This window comes from Mauremys mutica, chromosome 4, assembly GCF_020497125.1.
Source record: "Mauremys mutica isolate MM-2020 ecotype Southern chromosome 4, ASM2049712v1, whole genome shotgun sequence".
NCBI classification, from domain to species: Eukaryota; Metazoa; Chordata; order Testudines; family Geoemydidae; genus Mauremys; species Mauremys mutica.
Genome location: NC_059075.1, coordinates 103,949,289 through 103,968,624, shown reverse-complemented (window position 1 = coordinate 103,968,624; position 19,336 = coordinate 103,949,289). Strand labels below are relative to the sequence as shown.

The window sequence follows — 19,336 nt, the reverse complement described above, 5'->3', positions numbered from 1 at the left end:
GTTGCAACCAGGGTCCTATGGTTGCACCAGTTCTTGTACAGAGGAGGCCCAGTGGGGTGACTATGGAAAGGTTGCAGTTTGCTGGTTATGATTATACTGTCTGTATGTGTGTATCATTTTTGTATTTGAAGTTATGAATATTGGCTATGTACTTGTTTGATTCTAAGTAGCCTCAGTGAAGCATTTGGTCAGCTTCTTGAGAAAAGCCTATTCTCAGTAAGTGTCCAATCAAGAAACACTTAACTGACAATGGACTTTGGGAAACACCAATCCACATCTGAGCTTTCCTGGGAATGTTCAAACTAACATGTGAACAATGGCATCGGCCTGCAAAAAGCTGAATCATCCACAGACATGTGACTTGCCCAGGTGGCTACAGACTCCATCTTGTTGTTGTGATTTTTCACAAGAGAACAAAGGGGTTTCCGCCCACTTGAGAGAGAATATAAAAGGCCCAGCTGGCTCAAACGATAGCCTCTCCACACCAAAGAGATGCTTGAAAGAAACTGGAACAAAGGATAGTAACTACGGGCGTGTGAGTGACTGCTGGATCCAGACTAGGAAGGAGTCTAGTCTGTGAAAGAAGCTTATTGGATCATCTCTGAAGGTGAGATTTACCTGCATTTAGTTTCCTACTGTATTAGGTTTAGACTTGCGTGTTTTAGTTTCATTTTGCTTCGTAATTTACTTTGTTCTGTCTGATATTACTTGGAACCACTTAAATCTTACTTTTTATATTTAATAAAATCACTTTTTGCTTATTAATTACCCCAGAACAAGTAATTAATAGCTGGGGGAGAAAACAGCTGTGCATATCTCTCTATCAGTGTTATAGAGGGTGAACAATTTATGAGTTTACCCTGTATAAACTTTATACAGAGTAAAAAACTGATTTATTTGGGTTTTGGATCTCATTGGGAACTGGGTATCTGGGTGCTAGAGACAGGCTGTCTTCAGTTAAGTCTGCAGCTTTTGAGGGATGTGGTTCAGACCTGGGTCTGTGTTTGTAGCAGGCTAGCGTGTCTGGCTCAACAAGACAGGGTACTGAAGTCCCAAGCTGCCAGAGAAAACGGACCCAGAGGTAGTCTCAGCACATCAGGTGGCAGTCCCAACGGGGTTTCTGTGACCGAACCTGTCATATCCGGCACATTGTGCTACCTGTAGAATTCACACCTCAGGCCCACAAAAAGAGACAAAATGGACTTCATGTCCTTCTATTACAAGAGGTCTTGTCAGTTAAGCCTCTTTGATCTGATAGTTCTAAAGTATGCTGCTGCACTTGTTAGTGCAAGTTCAAAGAGTGGGAATATGCAGAAGACACTCAAAGAACATTTTTGTAATTTTTTTTTACACTTAAACTGAGGCAGGAGTGCAGGTTCACTCCTTACAAAGTAGAGATATTGGCTCTCCCTATGCCAAACCTTCACCTAATATTATTACATAGCACCAGTTTCCCTAACATCCGCCTTTGACACCACCAGTACTAGAAAGGAGCACCATGTGGAGCCAAAGGAAAAGGGAAGCAGCCATATCTTTGGAGAGGCCGTGAGAAGGGATGTGAAGGGGCTGGGAAAGGTCAGCAGGGATGTATGTCAAATTGGAGGGGTAAGTGGTGATGTGCTAGGCATGGGAGGAGCCATCCATATGCCCCATATGATGTCCCCATGTTCCACGGAAGGTGTTCAACTTTCCCAACAGAGGCTAAAACAAAGGAACTAATATTTGACTATGGAACTTTTAAGAACAGTGACAGCAGGAGACAATCTAGTTGCCACGTCATCTACTAGTGAGATCTCCTGACACAAGTACATAGTTCTTCTCATGCCACTGACTCATTTCAACCAATAGAACTGCAGCATGCGAATTGGCCAAAGAGGGAGTGTTATGAGGCCTCAAAGGGACCTAGACAAATTAGAGGATTGGGCCAAAAGAAATCTGATGAGGTTTAACAAGGACAAGTGCAGAGTCCTGCACTTAGGACAGAAGAATCCCATGCACTGCTACAGATTATGGATCTAATGGCTAGGTAGCAGTTCTGCAGAAAAAGACCTAGGGATTACAGTGGATGAGAAGCTGGATATGAGTCAACAGTGGAACCTGGTTGCCAAGAAGGCTAATGGCATTTTGGGCTGTATAAGTAGGGGCATTGCCAGCAGATCGAGGGACATAATCAATCCCCTCTATTCGACATTGGTGTGGCCTCATCTGGAGTACTGTATCCAGGTTTGGGCCCCACACTACAAGAAGGATGCGGAAAAATTGGAAAGAGTCCAGTGGAGAGCAACAAAAATGATTAAGGGGCTGGAGCACAGGACTTATGAGGAGAGGCTGAGGGAAATGGGATTGTTTAGTCTGCAAAAGAGAAGAATGAGGGGGGATTTGATAACTGCTTTCAACTACCTGAAAGGGGGTTCCAAAGAGGATGGATCTAGACTGTTCTCAGTGGTACCAGATGACAGAACAAGGAGTAATGGTCTCAAGTTGCAGTGGGGGAGGTTTAGGTTGGATATTAGGAAAAACTTTTTCACTGGGAGGGTGGTGAAGGACTGGAATGGGTTACCTAGGGAGGTGGTGAAATCTCCTTCCTTAGAGGTTTTTAAGGTCAGGCTTGACAAAGCCCTGGCTGGGATGATTTAGTTGGGGATTGGTCCTGCTTTGAGCAGGGGGTTGGACTAGATGACCTCCTGAGGTTCCTTCCAAGCCTGATAGTCTATGATTGGTTATCTCTGATGTCCCAATGTCTCCATGTAAGAATGAGCTGAACTATTGAGCTGGCCCTGTCTATAATCATAACAATTCAATAGACTGATTATTAATAATTTAGCTTAATTAGAACCTAATTTCTTTAGATATACATGACATTGCAATGGCATTAAATATAAGAAAAGTTCAAAGAGTCTGTTTTATTCCATTATTAATATCATTTGGGCCCAAAGAAAGGTCTCACAAATGCTAAATTTCTTAAAAGGGCCCATTTTAAAATTATGTTTTAAATCAAACTAATTAAGAGATTTACTTGTAAATTATCATAAAATTAATTTAATATTCAAAGAATAAGTGTGGTAAATTTGGGGAGGATATGCTGCATCCTTTGTACATAACAGAGGTTGAATCCCTTCTTTAAGAACCGAACTCAAGACAGCCATAACTATACAGTCAATATAAGCACCTCCATAATATTTGCCTTTTGAAAACAGAACATTATAAAGGATCTGGAACCATGTCAGCAAGCTAAACATTACCTGGAAGAACTCAATTTGCTTCTTTTCATTTTCTAACCAACTGATACTGTGTAAAAACTCCTCTGCAGTAGGTGGTGCAATAGTAGATGGAAGAGTACCAAGGTTTTTTTTTTTTTGCAGAATCATCTAAACAGGGGAAAAAGGGGAAAAAGAACCCACACATAATCTACATGCATTAATTTCTCTTTGTTCTGAAGATAAACTCTTTAAGCGCAGATTATTCTTTACTGAACCTCTTCATTCGGAAACATTTTTCCCCCCATATAAGCCTCCATGTTATTCTGCCCTTTCTTAAATAGCTTTTATTATCATACCAATACTTAGACCCCAAAACTAGAAAGATTTCCACACATGCTTAACTTTCCACACTATGAGTAGTCCCACTGAATTATGTCTTTTCAGAACTGGTGCCCTACTTTGGCCTGGGTGGTTAACAAAAGACGGTTACTCAGCTTTGTAACTGTTGTTCTTCGAGATGTGTTGCTCATATCCATTCCAATTAGGTGTGTGCGCGCTGCGTGCACGCTTGTCGGAAGATTTTTACCCTAGCAACACTCGGTGGGTCGGCAGGGTCGCCCCCTAGAGTGGCGCCGCATATATACCCCTGCCGACCCAACGGCCCTTCAGTTCCTTCTTGCCGGCTACTCCGACAGAAGGGAAGGACGGCAGGTTTGGAATGGATATGAGCAACACATTTCGAAGAACAACAGTTACAAAGGTGAGTAAAAAGAACAGGAGTACTTGTGGCACCTTAGGCCTGGTCCACACTAGGACTTTAATTCGAATTTAGCAGCGTTAATTCGAAGTAACCGTGCACCCATCCACACCAGGAAGCCATTTAATTCGACCTAGAGGGCTCTTTAGTTCGAATTCGGTACTCCACCCCGATGAGGGGAGTAGCGCTAAATTCGACATGGCTATGTCGAATTAGGCTAGGTGTGGATGCAAATCGAACTTACTAGCTCCGGGAGCTATCCCACACTGCACCACTCTGTTGACGCTCTGGACAGCAGTCCGAGCTCAGATGTTCTGATCAGCCATACAGGAAAAGCACCGGGAAAATTTGAATTCCTTTTCCTGTCTGGCCATTTTGAATCTCATTTCCTGTGTGGACATCGTGGCGAGCTCAGCAGCACTGGCAGCGATGCAGAGCTCTCCAGCAGAGGAGTCCATGCAATCTCAGAGTAGAAAGAGGGCCCCAGCATGGACTGACCGGGAAGTCTTGGATCTGATCGCTGTGTGAGGCGATGAGTCTGTGCTTTCGGAGCTGCGCTCCAAAAAATGGAATGCAAAGACCTACGAGAAGGTCTCCAAAGCCATGGCACTCAGAGGATACAGCCGGGATGCAACGCAGTGCCGCGTGAAAATCAAGGACCTGAGACAAGGCTACCAAAAAATCAAAGCGGCAAACGGACGCTCCGGAGCCCAGCCCCAGACATGCCGCTTCTACGAGGCACTGCATGCCATTCTCGGTGGGTTTGCCACCACTGCCCCACCAGTGACCGTGGACTCTGAGGATGGGATAGTGTCGAGGGGCAGTTTCTCGGCGATGTTCGCCGATGGGGAAGATGAGGAAGGGTTTGTGGAGGACGAGGCAGGCGACAGCGGTTACAATACTGCTTTCCCCGACAGCCAGGATCTCTTCATCACCCTCACAGAGATCCCCTACCAACCCTCCCCGGCCGTTAACCCGGACTCCGAATCAGGGGAAGGATCAGTCGGTAAGTGCTATAAACACGTAAACATTTATTTCTTAACAAAACAGGAATAAAAACTATATAAAAAGAAGGTCAATGCATATAGGGATCGAACAAAAATCCTCTTGGGACAGTTCTACGAAGCTCTCTGAGAGGTACTCGAAAAGCCTCCGAAGGAGGTTCCTGGGGAGAGGTGCCTTGTTGGGTGCTCCGTGGAAGCACACTCTTCCGCGCCAGGCCATCAGGAGGTATAATGGGAGCATCGCCTCGACCAGCATGGCAGCATAGGGCCCTGGTCTGTGCAGGGATTCATGCAGCATTCGCTCTCTGTTTCTCCTGGAGACCCGCCTCAGGGTGATCTCGCTCGGCGACTGCTGCATCTAATTAGGGGAATTACTTTAATGTTACTATTGTGAATGCTTGACTTTTCTTTTGCATAACAATGACCGTCGTTTAACACCCACGTGGTGGAGGCTGCAGAGGAAAAGCATACAGGGATCTTTCCCGGGGACAGCTGCGAGGGGCTGGAACAGGGTCAGACTTTATGCTTTCCAGATTGCCTGCAGCAGGAGGGCACTGCTATCCATTAACTGTTAAGCAGCCTAAAGTTTACGGCTTACCAGGCCTGGCTGCTACACGGATTCTGCTGTCCTGCCCCGCTTGTCCGATCTCCAGTGCAAGACCCCAGGCAATGAAAGCGAATGCCGAAAATTCAAACTTGTCCTGAGAGCACATGAGATTAGGTGCCCTGTATGGTCTTGTTCACAGAAACTGAGTAGACTGTGTTCAGTGTTCGCAAACATGTATCTTTGCAAGGAAATCACTTCCTTTTTCCCATCACACAGCTGCGGCTCTTTCCCGAACTGCCCCGGCATCCCCCTCACAGAGGCTGGCGCAGATTAGGCGGCGAAAGAAAAAGACTCGGGATGAGATGTTCGCTGAACTGATGGCCTGCTCCAGAGCCGAGGCGGCCCAGCAGAGCCAGTGGAGGGAGACCCTCTCTCAGCAGCAGCGCTCACACAGCGAACGGGAGGACAGGTGGCGGCAGGAAGACCAGCAGGCGACTCAAACGCTGCTTGGACTAATGAGGGAGCAAACGGACACGCTCCGGCGCCTTGTGGATGTTCTGCAGGACCGCAGGCAGGAGCAGAGAGCCCCCCTGAACTGTATCTGCAACCGCCCTCCCCCGCCACAAAGTCCTGTCCCCCCCTCACCCAAAATCACAAGAAGGAGGGGCGCTAGGGGCCGTGAAAACTGTCACTCCACCCCAGCAGAGCGCTCATGTACCAAACAGCTCTCATTCCCTAAAGTATGAGCATTGCTTGCCTTCCTGGCTCACCTGATCCCAAATCCCAGTTTCATCCCCCAACTGTGTAGTTGAGTATTAAAAATAGTTTGCTGTTCATTACTGTTTCCGTCATGTTTCTTTGCAGAAGACTTTGTGTGAAGGGGGGGAGGGGTTTGTTAATTGCATAGGACAGCCACCATTAACAGGGTACAGACATGGGGGCAGGATCAACAGCAGGTCACACACAGAGTGCAGTCACTAGGCACCCGGGTCACTCCGCGAGGTGTCTGCTGCCCCAGGTCAGTCTGGGAGGTGTATGTTGCCCCAGGGTCCGAGCGCCTGGCATCCACAAATGGCAAGGCAGGCTGCCCTTACCATGCCCTTCCACCCTAGCCATGAACCTCTCCGATGCCCTGAGCCCCAGCCAGAGCCATCATCCCCCCACACCTACTCACCCTTCCCACACACCCCTCACCCCTTCCTGCAAACCCACCCCTTCCTGCACACCCTCCGGTAACCGTCCTCCCCCCAGAGACCGCTGTAGAAGCAGGAGCCTGTCAGTCCTCGAGTGTAGAAGCGGTCTGTACATCACTGCACACCGTACCCACCACAGTCTGTGTCCCTGTTGGAACCCTTGAACGAGAATTCATTAGTAAAGAAAGGTTTGTTAATTAAAAATGTTCCAATAACTTTATTTTTAAACATCTGTTGGAAGGGGGGAAACCTGGTGAACGGGGTATGTAACCGCTGAAAACAGTCAATAGTAACTGAAACAGGGCCAGGTTCAGCTTCTCTGTAAAGAGACTGGACAGTCATAGGTTACCCTGCTCTCTCAGGAACCTAGCTTTCAAAGCCTCCCGGATGCACAGCGCTTCCCGCTGGGCTCTTCTAATCGCACGGGTGTCTGGCTGAGCGTAATCAGCAGCCAGGCAATTTGCCTCAACCTCCCATCCTGCCATAAAGGTCTCCCCCTTGCTCTCACAGAGATTGTGGAGCACACAGCAAGCTGCAATAACAATGGGGATATTGGTTTCGCTGAGATCCGAGCGAGTGAGTAAGCTCCTCCATCTCCCCTTGAGACGTCCGAAAGCACACTCCACCACCATTCTGCACTTGCTCAGACGGTAGTTGAAGAGCTCCTTGTCACTGTCCAGGGCGCCTGTATAGGGCTTCATGAGCCAGGGCATTAGCGGGTAGGCTGGGTCCCCGAGGATCACTGTAGGCATCTCCACATCCCCAACACTTACTTTGTGGTCCGGGAAGAAACTACCTTCCTGCAGGCGTCTAAACAGACCAGAGTTCCTGAACACACGCGCGTCATGAACCTTGCCCGGCCACCCGACGTAGATGTTGGTAAAACGTCCCCTATGGTCCACCAGTGCTTGCAGCACCATTGAAAAGTAGCCCTTTCGGTTAATATACTGGCTGGCCTGGTGGGCTGGTCCCAGGATAGGGATATGAGTGCCATCTATAGCCCCACCGCAGTTTGGGAATCCCATCGCGGCGAAGCCATCTATGACGACCTGGACGTTTCCCAGGGTCACCACCTTTGAGAGCAGTAGGTCAACGATTGCGTGGGCTACTTGCATCACAGCAACCCCCACGGTAGATTTGCCCACGTCAAAGTGGTTCGCTACTGACCGGTAGCTGTCTGGCGTTGCAAGTTTCCAGAGGGCTATGGCCACTCGCTTCTGCACACTCAGGGCTGCTCACATCCGGGTGTCCTGGCGCTTCAGGGCAGGGGCCAGCAAGTCACACAGTTCAAGGAAAGTGCCCTTACGCATCCTGAAGTTTCGCAGCCACTGTGATTCATCCCAGACCTGCAGCACTATGCGGTCCCACCAGTCCGTGCTTGTTTCCCGGGCCCAGAATCGCCGTCCCATAGCATGAACGTGACCCATTGCCACCATAATCTCCACGGCGCGGCGTACCGTGCTTTGTGAGAGGTCTGTGCCACTCTCACACTTCACGTCCTCACCGCGCTGCCGGAGCCTCCTCGCCCGATTTCTTAGCAGCTGACTGTGGAAGAGGTGTTCGATAAGGTGCGAGGAGTTTACAACGGCCATAAGTGCAGCGATGATCGCAGCGGGCTCCATGCTCGCAGTGCTGTGGCGTCCGCGCTGTCACTGACCAGAAAAGTGCGCAAACAGAGTTCCCGCCGGCGCTTTCAAGGAGAGAGGGCGGGAGTGACGGTTGAATGATGACAGTTACCCAAAACCACCCTCGACACATTTTTCCCCCAGAAGGCATTGGGGGCTCTACCCAGCATTCCAATGGTAAGCGGGGACTGCGGGAACTGTGGGATAGCTGCCCAGAATGCACCGCTTCCAATGTCGATGCTTGCCCCGTTAGTGTGGACTCCCAAAGTCGAATTAGTGTCCTTAGTGTGGATACACAAATTCGAATTCATCAGGTCGAATCCACAAATTCGACCTAATTAAATCGAACTATTCTTGTAATGTAGACATACCCTTAGAGACTAACAAATTTATTTTAGCATGTTAGTCTCTAAGGTGCCACAAGTACTCCTGTTCTTTTTACGGATGCAGACTAACACGGCTGCTACTCTGAAAGGTAAGTAACCGTCTTTTGTTAACCACCCAGGCCAAAGTAGGGCACCAGTTCTGAAAAGGTTTGGAGTCTTTTGGCCAGAATTGTCTGTTTGGTATGCATGAGCCCTGCAGCTTTTTGTGCTCCTCAGCAAGTGCATAAAAGAGGAGAGTGAGCCAACTGTCTTCAATTTCCTCTCAAACACAGAATCCCAGGTTTGTTTGTCTTCCTCCCCAGAGAACTCTGAGGCAGAAGGGATGGAGGGCAGGTCATGGAGTGTGCATTTGGACAACACAATTCAAAGAATTACAGTTACTGTACAAGGTAAATAATTTCTCATTCTCCTTTGAATGATTCTCCATATGAACATTCCAGTGTTGGTGACTCCTAAGTAGTTGACCAGTACATTGGAGATGGGAGCTTGGAGTTAAAAATTAATGACCGGAGCACAGCCTCGCCAAATGTGGCATCTGACCTGGAGGCTTTGGTAAGCACACAGTGCTTAGTGGATATATGGATAGATCTCCAGGTCACTGTCTTCCATATAACTGGGATAGATACATTATTTAGTGCAGCTATGGAGGCTGCTTGAGCTCTCAATAGAATCAGCTTTAATGACAGTAGATGAGTCCTTTGTAGTCTCATAGCAAGTCTTCACACAGTCTGATTCAATTCAATAAATGTTGGGAGGATATGGCTTTGCCTTTCATCCTCTCTACAATAGCCACAAACGATATGTTTACACTGTTTGAGCCCAAGCCCTCTTTCCATCCACACAAAAACTCATCAGATTTGGGTCAGCAAATCTGTTAGGGGACTGCATCAGAGCCTAATCCCTCTCTGACTCAGGTGAAAGCCTTGTCATTTTTCAGTGTGGATACAGCTCAAGCTGCAGACTCAAGTCAGGTAGTTGTGTAATGCAGTATGCATACAGCTGAGACCCAGGTCCAGCAACTGTAAACCTAGGTTTACAATATAGAGTGGATGCTCAAATGCAGGCTTGGAAATACTGAGTCCACAAGCTTGGGTCTGGCAGACCTGGATTTACAATGCAATGTAGATGCACTCAAAGAGTTTTGGTGAAGATCTGGAGCTTTGTTCTTTGGAGGTAAAATGCCAGAGTTCTTCTGACATCCAAAGTGTGAAAAGCTGCCTCTGTTTTATTAGAGTGAGATCTACGGAAGAACACGGGTAAGTGGATTTGCTGATTCAGCTGGAATTCCTTGACCTTTGATAAAAACTTGAGGTATGTTCTTAACAATATCATCTGGGTAGAAAAATGTACAGGGAGGATCAGCCATCAGTGCTTACATCTCTCTTACCCTCCTTGCTAAGATAATTGCTACCGAGAATGATGTTTTCAGTGACAAGTATGGAAAAGAATTCTTAGCCATCAGTTCAAAGCTATGGCCCATGAGCACTGAGAGAACCAGGTTGAGATTGCATGGAGGGATAGGGTCCTTGATAAATGGAAACACTCTTATTAGGCCCTTTAGACATGTTATGACTGTTGGGTGAGAAAAGATATTGATCCTCTATGCATAGTTGACATGCTGAGTTTTCTGTGATGTTTACTTTTACTTAGCTCAGTGATAGGATAGAGTGTTTCAGTTCTAACAAGTAGTCTAGAATTGTCAGTATTGAGACTTCCTGAGGGTTCAGGGATTTCTGATGACACTAGTGAGAAAACCTTGTCCCTTTTGCCTGGTAAAGTTGTTTCAGAGTCCTTCCCACTATTAACCGTAGGTGCCGACTTCTGCTGGCGCCAATGGGTGCTCAACTGACCTCTGCCCCTGGCCCCGCCCCGACTCCACTCCTGCCCCACCCCCATTCCAAACCCTTCCCCAGAGTCCATGCCCCAACTCCATCCCCTCCCTGCCCCTATTCCAACCCCTTCCCCAAATCCCTACGCCGGGCCCGCCTCTTCCCCACCTCCTCCCCTGAGTGTGCCGCATTCCCACTCCTCCCCCCATCCCTCCTTCCCTCCCAGAGCTTGTTACACCATGTTTTTTGCAGCAGCAAGTGCTGGGAGGAGAAGTGGGGACACGGCGTGCTCAGGGGAGGAGGCGGAGGTGAGATGAGGCAGGTGGGGCGGGGAGCTTGGCTGCCAGTGGGTGCAGAGCACCCACCAATTTTTTCCCGTGAGTGCTCCAGCCCCGAAGCACCCATGAAGTTGGTGCCTATGCTGTTAGCTAGGTGGTCTTGAACAGGAGAGGAACAGAGTCATTTTACACTCAACATCCATCCAAAAGCCAGGCTGTGCGATGAAGGGAATTCAGGGGTGGGTATAGGATCTTCTCCTTGACAGATGATAATAGGTCTGTCACCAGAGGTAGAGCCCTGGGTTAGGAAGCTGAGAACCTCAGGATGTTGGGTGTCATGACCGGGGCTTGAGTGGTCAGACCTACTGGTTGGAGCAGTGACTGTCATGCCTAGTGGTCAGAGAGTGATGGTCAGAAGCCAGGAATAGCACTGAAGATCAGAGCCAGAGTCAGGAACCAGTAGTCACAGCCATGGGTCAGAAGTCCAAGAGCAAGCTGAGAGGCAGGTTTGTCACTACAACTGGCAGAGATATCCACCTTGTTGTAAGGACAGTTCCTGGAACTATGGGCCTACATAGGGTGCCTTAACTCATGAGGACTTCTCTGGAGAATCTGGATCCTTGTAGTCATGATAACCTGCACATCACCAAAGCCACGACCAGGGAACAAGAGGCAGTATTTGCTGAACCTAATTCAGCTTGCAGGCCAGTTTTAGCTAAAAAATGCCTGCAGCAACCCAAGGATGAGAACTCCTCGCAGGAGTCTGACAGCAACTTGTCATTGAAGACCAAGAGTTATTCAAAGATATGGAAATTACATCTTGCCATCAGAGGTTGCTAATTAGCTAGCAGAAATTGGAGGCTTGCAGAAAAATAATGTTTTCTGCAGAATAAATCTCATCTCTTCAGCTTCTTTTCTTTTGGTGGTGTTCTCTTCTGTCTCACTTCTGGGTGGAACTTGGTATTTTCTGCCCACCTTTCTAGACATGGATATACTTGTAACTGGAGTCTCTCATAGCAATTGGAACAGATCCATCACTTATAGGCAAGCTTAGCCTATCTAGAGGTAGACTGGAGGCAGATTCTAGATAGGCTACCTACCAAGAGAAGTAGACTGCAAAAATCCACAAGTTGCTGCTATTTTTTTCAGGAGGTCTTAAAAATCCTTTAAAACATTCAATTGTGGGGCCATGGGAGGCACCACCGCCTCATCCGAAAGTGATAAGATGGCTGATCCTGCAGGTGCTACTCGGAGAAGTGCTGTTTCCTCTTCCTCATGACTGGGGGAGACCTGAGCTGGTAGACATTTAGTTGCCACCTGCGTAGCTGTAGCCATGGCTGAAGGAGTTTTAGGCATGTGTGGGCAATCTTGTCTCCTTTGCGATGACTGAGGTCCCCAATAAGGCCACACAGGCACAGAGGTGTATAGAGCTTGAGACCACACCACAGGGAACCACGCTACTGGGAACCTCATCGTTCCCATGCATCTATCCCTGGAATAGTTCCTGAGGCTTCTATGCAAGGTAGAGGATGGAACCCAGGAAAAGTGGTACCAGGGGGGTCATAGCTGGGCAGATAAGGGTGCCTCGGCTGCTAGTCTGGGCTCCTGCGTGACAATATTTGCTGGGGCTATGTCCTGGGACTCCTCTGAGTCAGATGATGGTTTCATCGGAAATGATGGGACCATTGCTACCAGATGTCACTGGTCTGATGGATGGGGAAGGGCCCTCTGCTGCAGCAGGAGCAATGATTCATCCTCAGGTACGGGGACGACCCAAAGAATGGACAGGCCCAAGAGGAGCAGACATGTAGGTACGGCAGGAACACCTCCTCCAGTGTTATGAACTTCTATGTACATCCTGGGGCTTGTGGGGTGCCCATTGAGACTCCAGAAGGTCCCGGTTCAGCAGTCAGAGCATACCGGTGAGGCAGCACTGATGGAGCACCTGGAGCCACACTTGTAGCCAGGCACTCCAAGTGTCCTGGTATCAAGTCACTGACAGTACCAACGGATCCTACTATTTCTTTGCCTTACCCTCCAGGGTCCACGCATGACATTTCATCTAACATGGCACGGTTCAGAGAGGAAAAGTCTCTCTTATAAGCAGTCTGCTGTGGAGATCTGCTCTTATGCTGATGAGAGTGTTTCTTACTCTCGTGGTGTGGCATGCCCTTGGGCTTTGGTACCAGTGTTACCCCGGAATTGAGGGGAGTGTTACCCCAAAATTTGATCAAGCTAATTGCAGCCATATTGTGTGCATTGAGCTACTATTAATTAATAAAATAAATCATCACATAGTTAATGGATAATTTGGACAAGCAGGGCTTTTGGAGGCAAGGTCAAATATTAGCAGCAGGCTTGCAGTTTCTGCTAATAAGAATGGGAGAAGGGGAGAAAAGAGTCAACAAATTATGAGACCAAAAGAAAATAAGTGGATGAAGACCTAGAGTTTGGGCATCTTTGATATAAAAGCTTATTATGGCTAAGATGGCTAATGTTGAACTTATTGAAGTTAGGAGACGCGATGACCCAGTAGGGGTCACTATGAGCTATGTGTTTTGTAAAAATTAGTTATAAAAAGACAAGATAATAGAGGATACTTTGGAACAGTTCTCTGAAGCTATCCTGAGTGACTTTTTCCGGACAGCATACTCCCTGGCAGGGAAAAGATGGGCAATTGCTGACCTGCTGATAATTACTCGATACCATCTCAGATTTTAGGTAATTATTTTGGATGTTCTAAATCTATTGCTTATGTTTGTGTGTGCTTAAATCTAATAAAGAGTAATTTTGGATGAGAGCATGCTTATTTCTATCAATCTTTTATCAGCTAGAAGCACTGTGTCCCCATTGATTTATTCCTGACACCACGTGAAGTGAAACAGTTAAGTTACCACAGCTTTGGGTTCTGAAAACCCTGGGTAACACCGGCATCTCCACACCATGGCTCGTGCTGGGAAGGGCACTACCAGTTGGAAGAGGCCACTATACAGTGGGACTGTCCCTGGCCAGGATCAGAGTGCTTCCAGAGCCTCATTGCCTCTTCCATCAGGAACTTGCAGAGTTGGAGCTCAAGGGCCTCTCTAGTTCTGGGTGGGAAGGATTTGGAGATGCTGCTCTTCACCAAGAGGCACCATTGATGTGCGTCACTGATGGAAAAGAAGGAATAGGGATTCCGACTCAGACCATGCAGAAGTAAGACAAAACTGGAGTGGTATCAATCCGCACCACGCCTTATATACTTGGTTGGGAGCATGAGGAGACACACTGTGAATGTGTGGGTCAACAGATGCTGCTTGGAAAAACTTCTGAACTCAGGTGCATGGCATGCACGCGTACCCACGTGTAGAATAAACATAGAGACCATCACTCAAAGAAGATAGGGTTGCCTCTTACAGAGTTCCTGTCCTGGAGTACCTCAGCAGCAGATATTTCTTCTTATTTTTCTGAGTTCTAGTTGCAGCCTTCTTTGCTCAGATTCTCATGCAGTCTCATGCAAGTGTCTGGAACTCCCTACTAATTTAGGGAAGAAGGCCTGGATCTTAGTGAACAGCAAAACAAGCAGTGCCAAAAAAAACCTTTCAAAGACAGGCTGGTGCTCAGGTCAGAATTTTCTGGACAGAGGGTGCTGGACAAATACAATGCAGTAGCCTGAAATAAAAATTGTATTGAAGCACTGAAGACGGAGGGCTTACTGTTTAGACAACCACAGAACCAACCAGACAATGGGGAAAATAAAGCAAGGATATATGAAGAGCTGATACAATGTTAAAGTCACAGAAATTCAAGAGCTCCTTCCCTCACCATGGCCAAGGAGGAAATTACTGGAATTATTTCTACTATATGTGGCATGACACGCAATGGCCAGTAGGGAGCACTGGTTCACTTTTACCCTACCAATACTGATGTCAGGAATAAAATATTCTTTGAACTGTGGGGAGTTCTACCAGACTCGGACAAGGAGGCAGAGACCCAAGTGCAAGAATCCTGCTGGATGATTATGTTTAGATATTTGTCATTTCCACATTAAAAGATCTTTTAAACATGTTATTTAGACCAAAAAACAACACCCAAACAGACCAATTTTGTGCTTCTGAGAGGTGTCACACTAAAAGCCTTGGAGGTAGAGGTCTCAGGCAAATTACTGACAATGCACTTACAATGGTGGCATGAAGGAAAGGCATACATTCAGCAGTTAATATATACATGAACACTCTGAAATGCTTTTATTACCTTTTGTAATTTTGCTTCTTCATTTTTATCAACAATTCCACTTGATATCAATACTTTAAGAGTTTCTGTAGCTGTGTTTAGCAGAGTCTGGACTACCTGTTTGGTTTTCACAGCAGTAACAATATCTGGATAATCACGCTGCATTAAACCTAAAATAAATAAGAAATGTTCCAAGTTTTCTACTTAAATATGCTTTCAATGGTAACACATTGAGGGGAAATACTAAATATGCTTGACAAATCAATAAAAGGAAAATTACTTGGTGTAATTCCATTTGTCATAGTCATTTCCTAGTTACTTATATAGAAAAAAATCCTTCACCTAAAGTTATAAATCTGCTCTTACCGTGAAGAAGGATGCAAAAAAACAGACTATGACATCCTCCCTCCCCATCTATGTTTGAGGTAGATGAGTTTATAGATGAAAATCAAACTCCAAAATTATAATTTTGGCAGAAAAATACTTTTTGCTCTAAGTAACAAAATATAAAAGGGAAGTATAAGCATATGCCTGTAGAACAGGAACTGTTGAAAAATGGGGAACTGTTCCTCTATGTTACATGACTGTATGTATGCATGCATGCACAACTGGTGTTCTCCCATGATTTCAATTCCAACTTTGTGCTAGCTTTGTGATTTTTTACTATTGTTGCGTTGGGATTTTTGTCATATAGTTGAGATGTCTATGGCCTGACTCAGCAACATGAAACATCTAAGATCTGACATCTACAAGCAAGTAACTCTTGGGCCTGGTCTACACGGGGGGGAGGGAAGGTGGGTGGTCGATGTAAGATACGCACCTTCAGCTACGGGAATAGTGTAGATGAAGTTGACGTATCTTATTTCGACTTACCTCCCATCTTCACGGCGCAAGATTGATGGCCGCAGTTCCCCCCGTCGACTCCGCTACCGCTGCTCACCCTGGTGGAGTTCCGGAGTCGATGGGAGCATGTTCAGGGATCGATATATTGCGTCTAGACGAGACATGATATATCGATCCCTGATAAATCGATCGCTACCCACCGATAGTCAGCCAGTGAGTCCATCAATGTTAAAACAGTGAAACTACCAAAAAAAAAAAAAAAACCAACCCAACCCCTACCCTACGAACCTTTCCATAACTGTTGTTCTTTGAGATGTGTTGCACATGTCCTTTCCACATTAGATGTGAACGCGCCTCAAGCACAATTGACAGAAATTTTTTCTACAGTGGTACCTGTCAGGTCAGCTCTACCCTCTGGTGCTGTGTGCTCATGGCACCGGTATCAAGCGACCCGACAACACAGCATCCCCCAGTTCCTTCTTGCCGGCCAACTCTGACAGAGGAGTAGGAGCATAGGCATGCGCACGGGGTGTGCCGGGTGTGCCTAGGCACACCCTAATCATGCCTGAGCTCCATCTGGGAAGGCTGCTCCTCCCCCTCCCCTGCTGGAGGCTCGGAGGGGGAAGGAGGAAGAGGAGGAGGCTGCTTAGCACCCCCTGGGGAGATCAGTTGTTGGCAACTGCCAATCAGCTATTTAGCATACTGCAGCAGCCCTCATCAGCTCTTTGGCTGGCTGCAGCCAATCAGCTGTTTGGCGCGAAATCCCCGCCTATCATTATTTCCCCTACAGCTGCTGAAGCGCCCAGACTGCAGGCAGAGGTGAGTCTTTCTGATTTTCAGGGTAGAGGGAGCTGGGCTAGGGGGGAACAACAGCCAGGGCATGGCAGCTTCTGGGCTAGCTGCAGAGGGGTGGGCAACCTCTCGGCAGGGAGCTTGGGGGAGATGGGCAGGCAGCTTCTCAGCTGGCTCCAGGGAGCTGCTGGGGGGAGTATGGGCTGGGGGCTTTCTCAAGGACTGAGCCAGCCAATCTCAGCCCACCCTGGTGTTTCCCTCAGGACCTGTGCTCCCCCTTCAGCCAGGAGAAACCAGCTGCAGATCCCCATAGTGCTGGGCAGGGGGACAAACCAAAGGACATGGCTCCTTTAAGAAAAGTTCTCCCTTGTGTCTGATGAGTAAAATTGGGCTGGGGCCCACAGCTCGCCCCCTCCCCCTTCTTTACCTGTCCAGAGGGGCTTCACTGCAGCCCCAGCCCCAGCTGCAAATGAGCAGCCTCCCCAAGCCCGGATGCTGCCCAGACCCCTCCCACACAGACTCTGGGAGCTTCCCAACCCCTACAGTTCTCTCATGCCTGGGAAAGTAATGCTTGCCCAGCTCAAAGCTGTCTCCCCCTCCCCCATGCCCAGATCAAGCCTGCCTGAGGGACTTTTCCTGGGAGAGGAAGTTTATCCCCTCCTCCCAGCATAAGGAAGGATTGATTCCCTTCCCCTGGATCCCCCTTCCCACCCCAGCTCCCAGGGAATTCCTTCCTTTGCATCCATCCCCCTGTATCAGCTTCAAGTCAGGAGGTGATGTCCTGCTTCACCTTGGGACACCTGAGCTCCTCTTGCTTCAGGGTGCTGGGATGCTGCAGCCTGGTGGAGGAAGCAACTGGCCCCCACTTCCCTGCCTTTGGCCATGGTCCCACCAGGGGCTCCCCTCCCACAAAAGTTGTAGAGTGTGTGAAGGAGTCAAAGCAGGGGTGGGCTGCAGCCCTGGGATTGGGAAGAGCTGGAGCAACACAGCAGAATGAATGAATGGGCCATTTCTATGCTGGGCTGTTGAATTAAACTTCTCTCTGTGTCAAGGCATGTAGTTTCCAGGCAGGCTGCAGGGGGTGGGGTTTGGGGGAGACAGAGCTGCTTTGAGTGCGTGGGTGGGAGCAGGCACTAAACAGAGCCACCAGAAAAGTGGGGAGCAGAGAGAGATGGGAAAGGGACACAGGTGGAGAGAAGAAAAGACGGTTATTCACCTTTGTAACTGTTGTTCTTCGAGATGTGTTGCTCATATCCATTCCAATTAGATGTGCGCGCGCCGTGTGCACGTTCGTCGGAAGACTTTTACCCTAGCAACACTCGGTGGGTCGGCTGGGCGCCCCCTGGAGTGGCGCCACTATGGTGCCGAATATATACCCCTGCCGACCCATCCGCCCCTCAGTTCCTTCTTGCCGGCTACTCCGACAGTGGGGAAGGAGGGCGGGTTTGGAATGGATATGAGCAACACATCTCGAAGAACAACAGTTACAAAGGTGAGTAACCGTCTTTTCTTCTTCGAGTGCTTGCTCATATCGATTCCAGTTAGGTGATTCCCAAGCCTTACCTAGGCGGTGGGGTCGGAGTGAGATGTCGCGGAGTGCAAGACCACTGAGCCAAAGGCAGCATCGTCTCTAGATTGCTGAACCAATGCGTAATGCGATGCAAAGATGTGGATGGAAGACCAGGTAGCCGCCCTACAAATTTCCTGGATGGGAACATGGGCCAGGAAGGCGGCAGAGGAGGCTTGAGCCCGAGTAGAGTGGGCAGTGAGATGTCCAGCGGGAACATGTGCCAAGTCATAGCATGCCCGGATACATGATGTCACCCAAGAAGAAATTCGTTGGGAGGAGACCGGCATGCCCTTCATTCGGTCAGCGACGGCTACAAAGAGCTGAGGAGACCGCCGGAAGGGCTTGGTTCTCTCAATATACACACCTACGGACATCCAAGGTGTGTAGTTGTTGTTCCCGATGTGATGAGTGCGGTTTCGGGAAGAAAACGGGGAGGAAAACGTCTTGATTGACGTGGAATGCAGAAACCACTTTAGGGAGGAATGCCGGGTGTGGTCGAAGCTGTACCTTGTCCTTATGGAAGACTGTGTAAGGGGGATCTGCAGTGAAAGTGTGAAGTTCCGAAACTCGTCTAGCCGATGTAATAGCGACAAGAAAGGCTGTCTTCCAGGAGAGGTACAGCAACGAGCAGATAGCCAAAGGCTCAAAGGGGGGACCCAGGAGCTTAGCCAACACCAGGTTTAGGTCCCAGGTAGGGGGTCGGCCTCCTGACTTGAGGGTACAGTCGTTCCAAACCTCTACGAAACCTGGAAACCATGTGGTGAGAGAAAACTGTACTGCCCGCCTCGCCCGGATGGAAGGCGGAAATGGCTCCAAGATGCACCCGTACAGACGAGACTGACAGGTCTTGCTCCTTAAGGGACCATAAGTAGTCCAGGATAGTGGGGATGGACACCTGACTCGGAAGGAATCCCCGCTGAGCGCACCAACAGGAGAAGCGCTTCCACTTGGCGAGATACGTCGTTCGCGTGGAAGGTTTTCTACTCCCCAATAGGACTTTTCGCACCGCATCCGAACAGCGCAACTCCGATTGGCTTAACCATAGAGCAGCCATGCTGTCAGATGAAGGGACTGCAGGTCTGGGTGGTGAAACTTGCCGA

The 19,336-nt window shown here is 48.4% G+C and overlaps 1 protein-coding gene across 3 annotated transcripts in view; it reads right to left on the bottom strand.

The window, feature by feature from the left end:
* LOC123370418 (sodium/hydrogen exchanger 10-like) overlaps positions 1-19,336 on the bottom strand; it is a 262,362-nt gene that overhangs the window by 44,861 nt on the left and 198,165 nt on the right. For all 3 annotated transcript variants that reach the window (XM_045016987.1, XM_045016986.1, XR_006579406.1), the window contains exons 19-20: positions 15,053-15,201; positions 3,243-3,368 (exon numbers count right to left, since the gene is read on the bottom strand). In XM_045016987.1, coding sequence (XP_044872922.1) covers positions 3,243-3,368; positions 15,053-15,201 — 275 coding nt within the window. The remainder of the gene's footprint in view (positions 1-3,242; positions 3,369-15,052; positions 15,202-19,336) is intronic.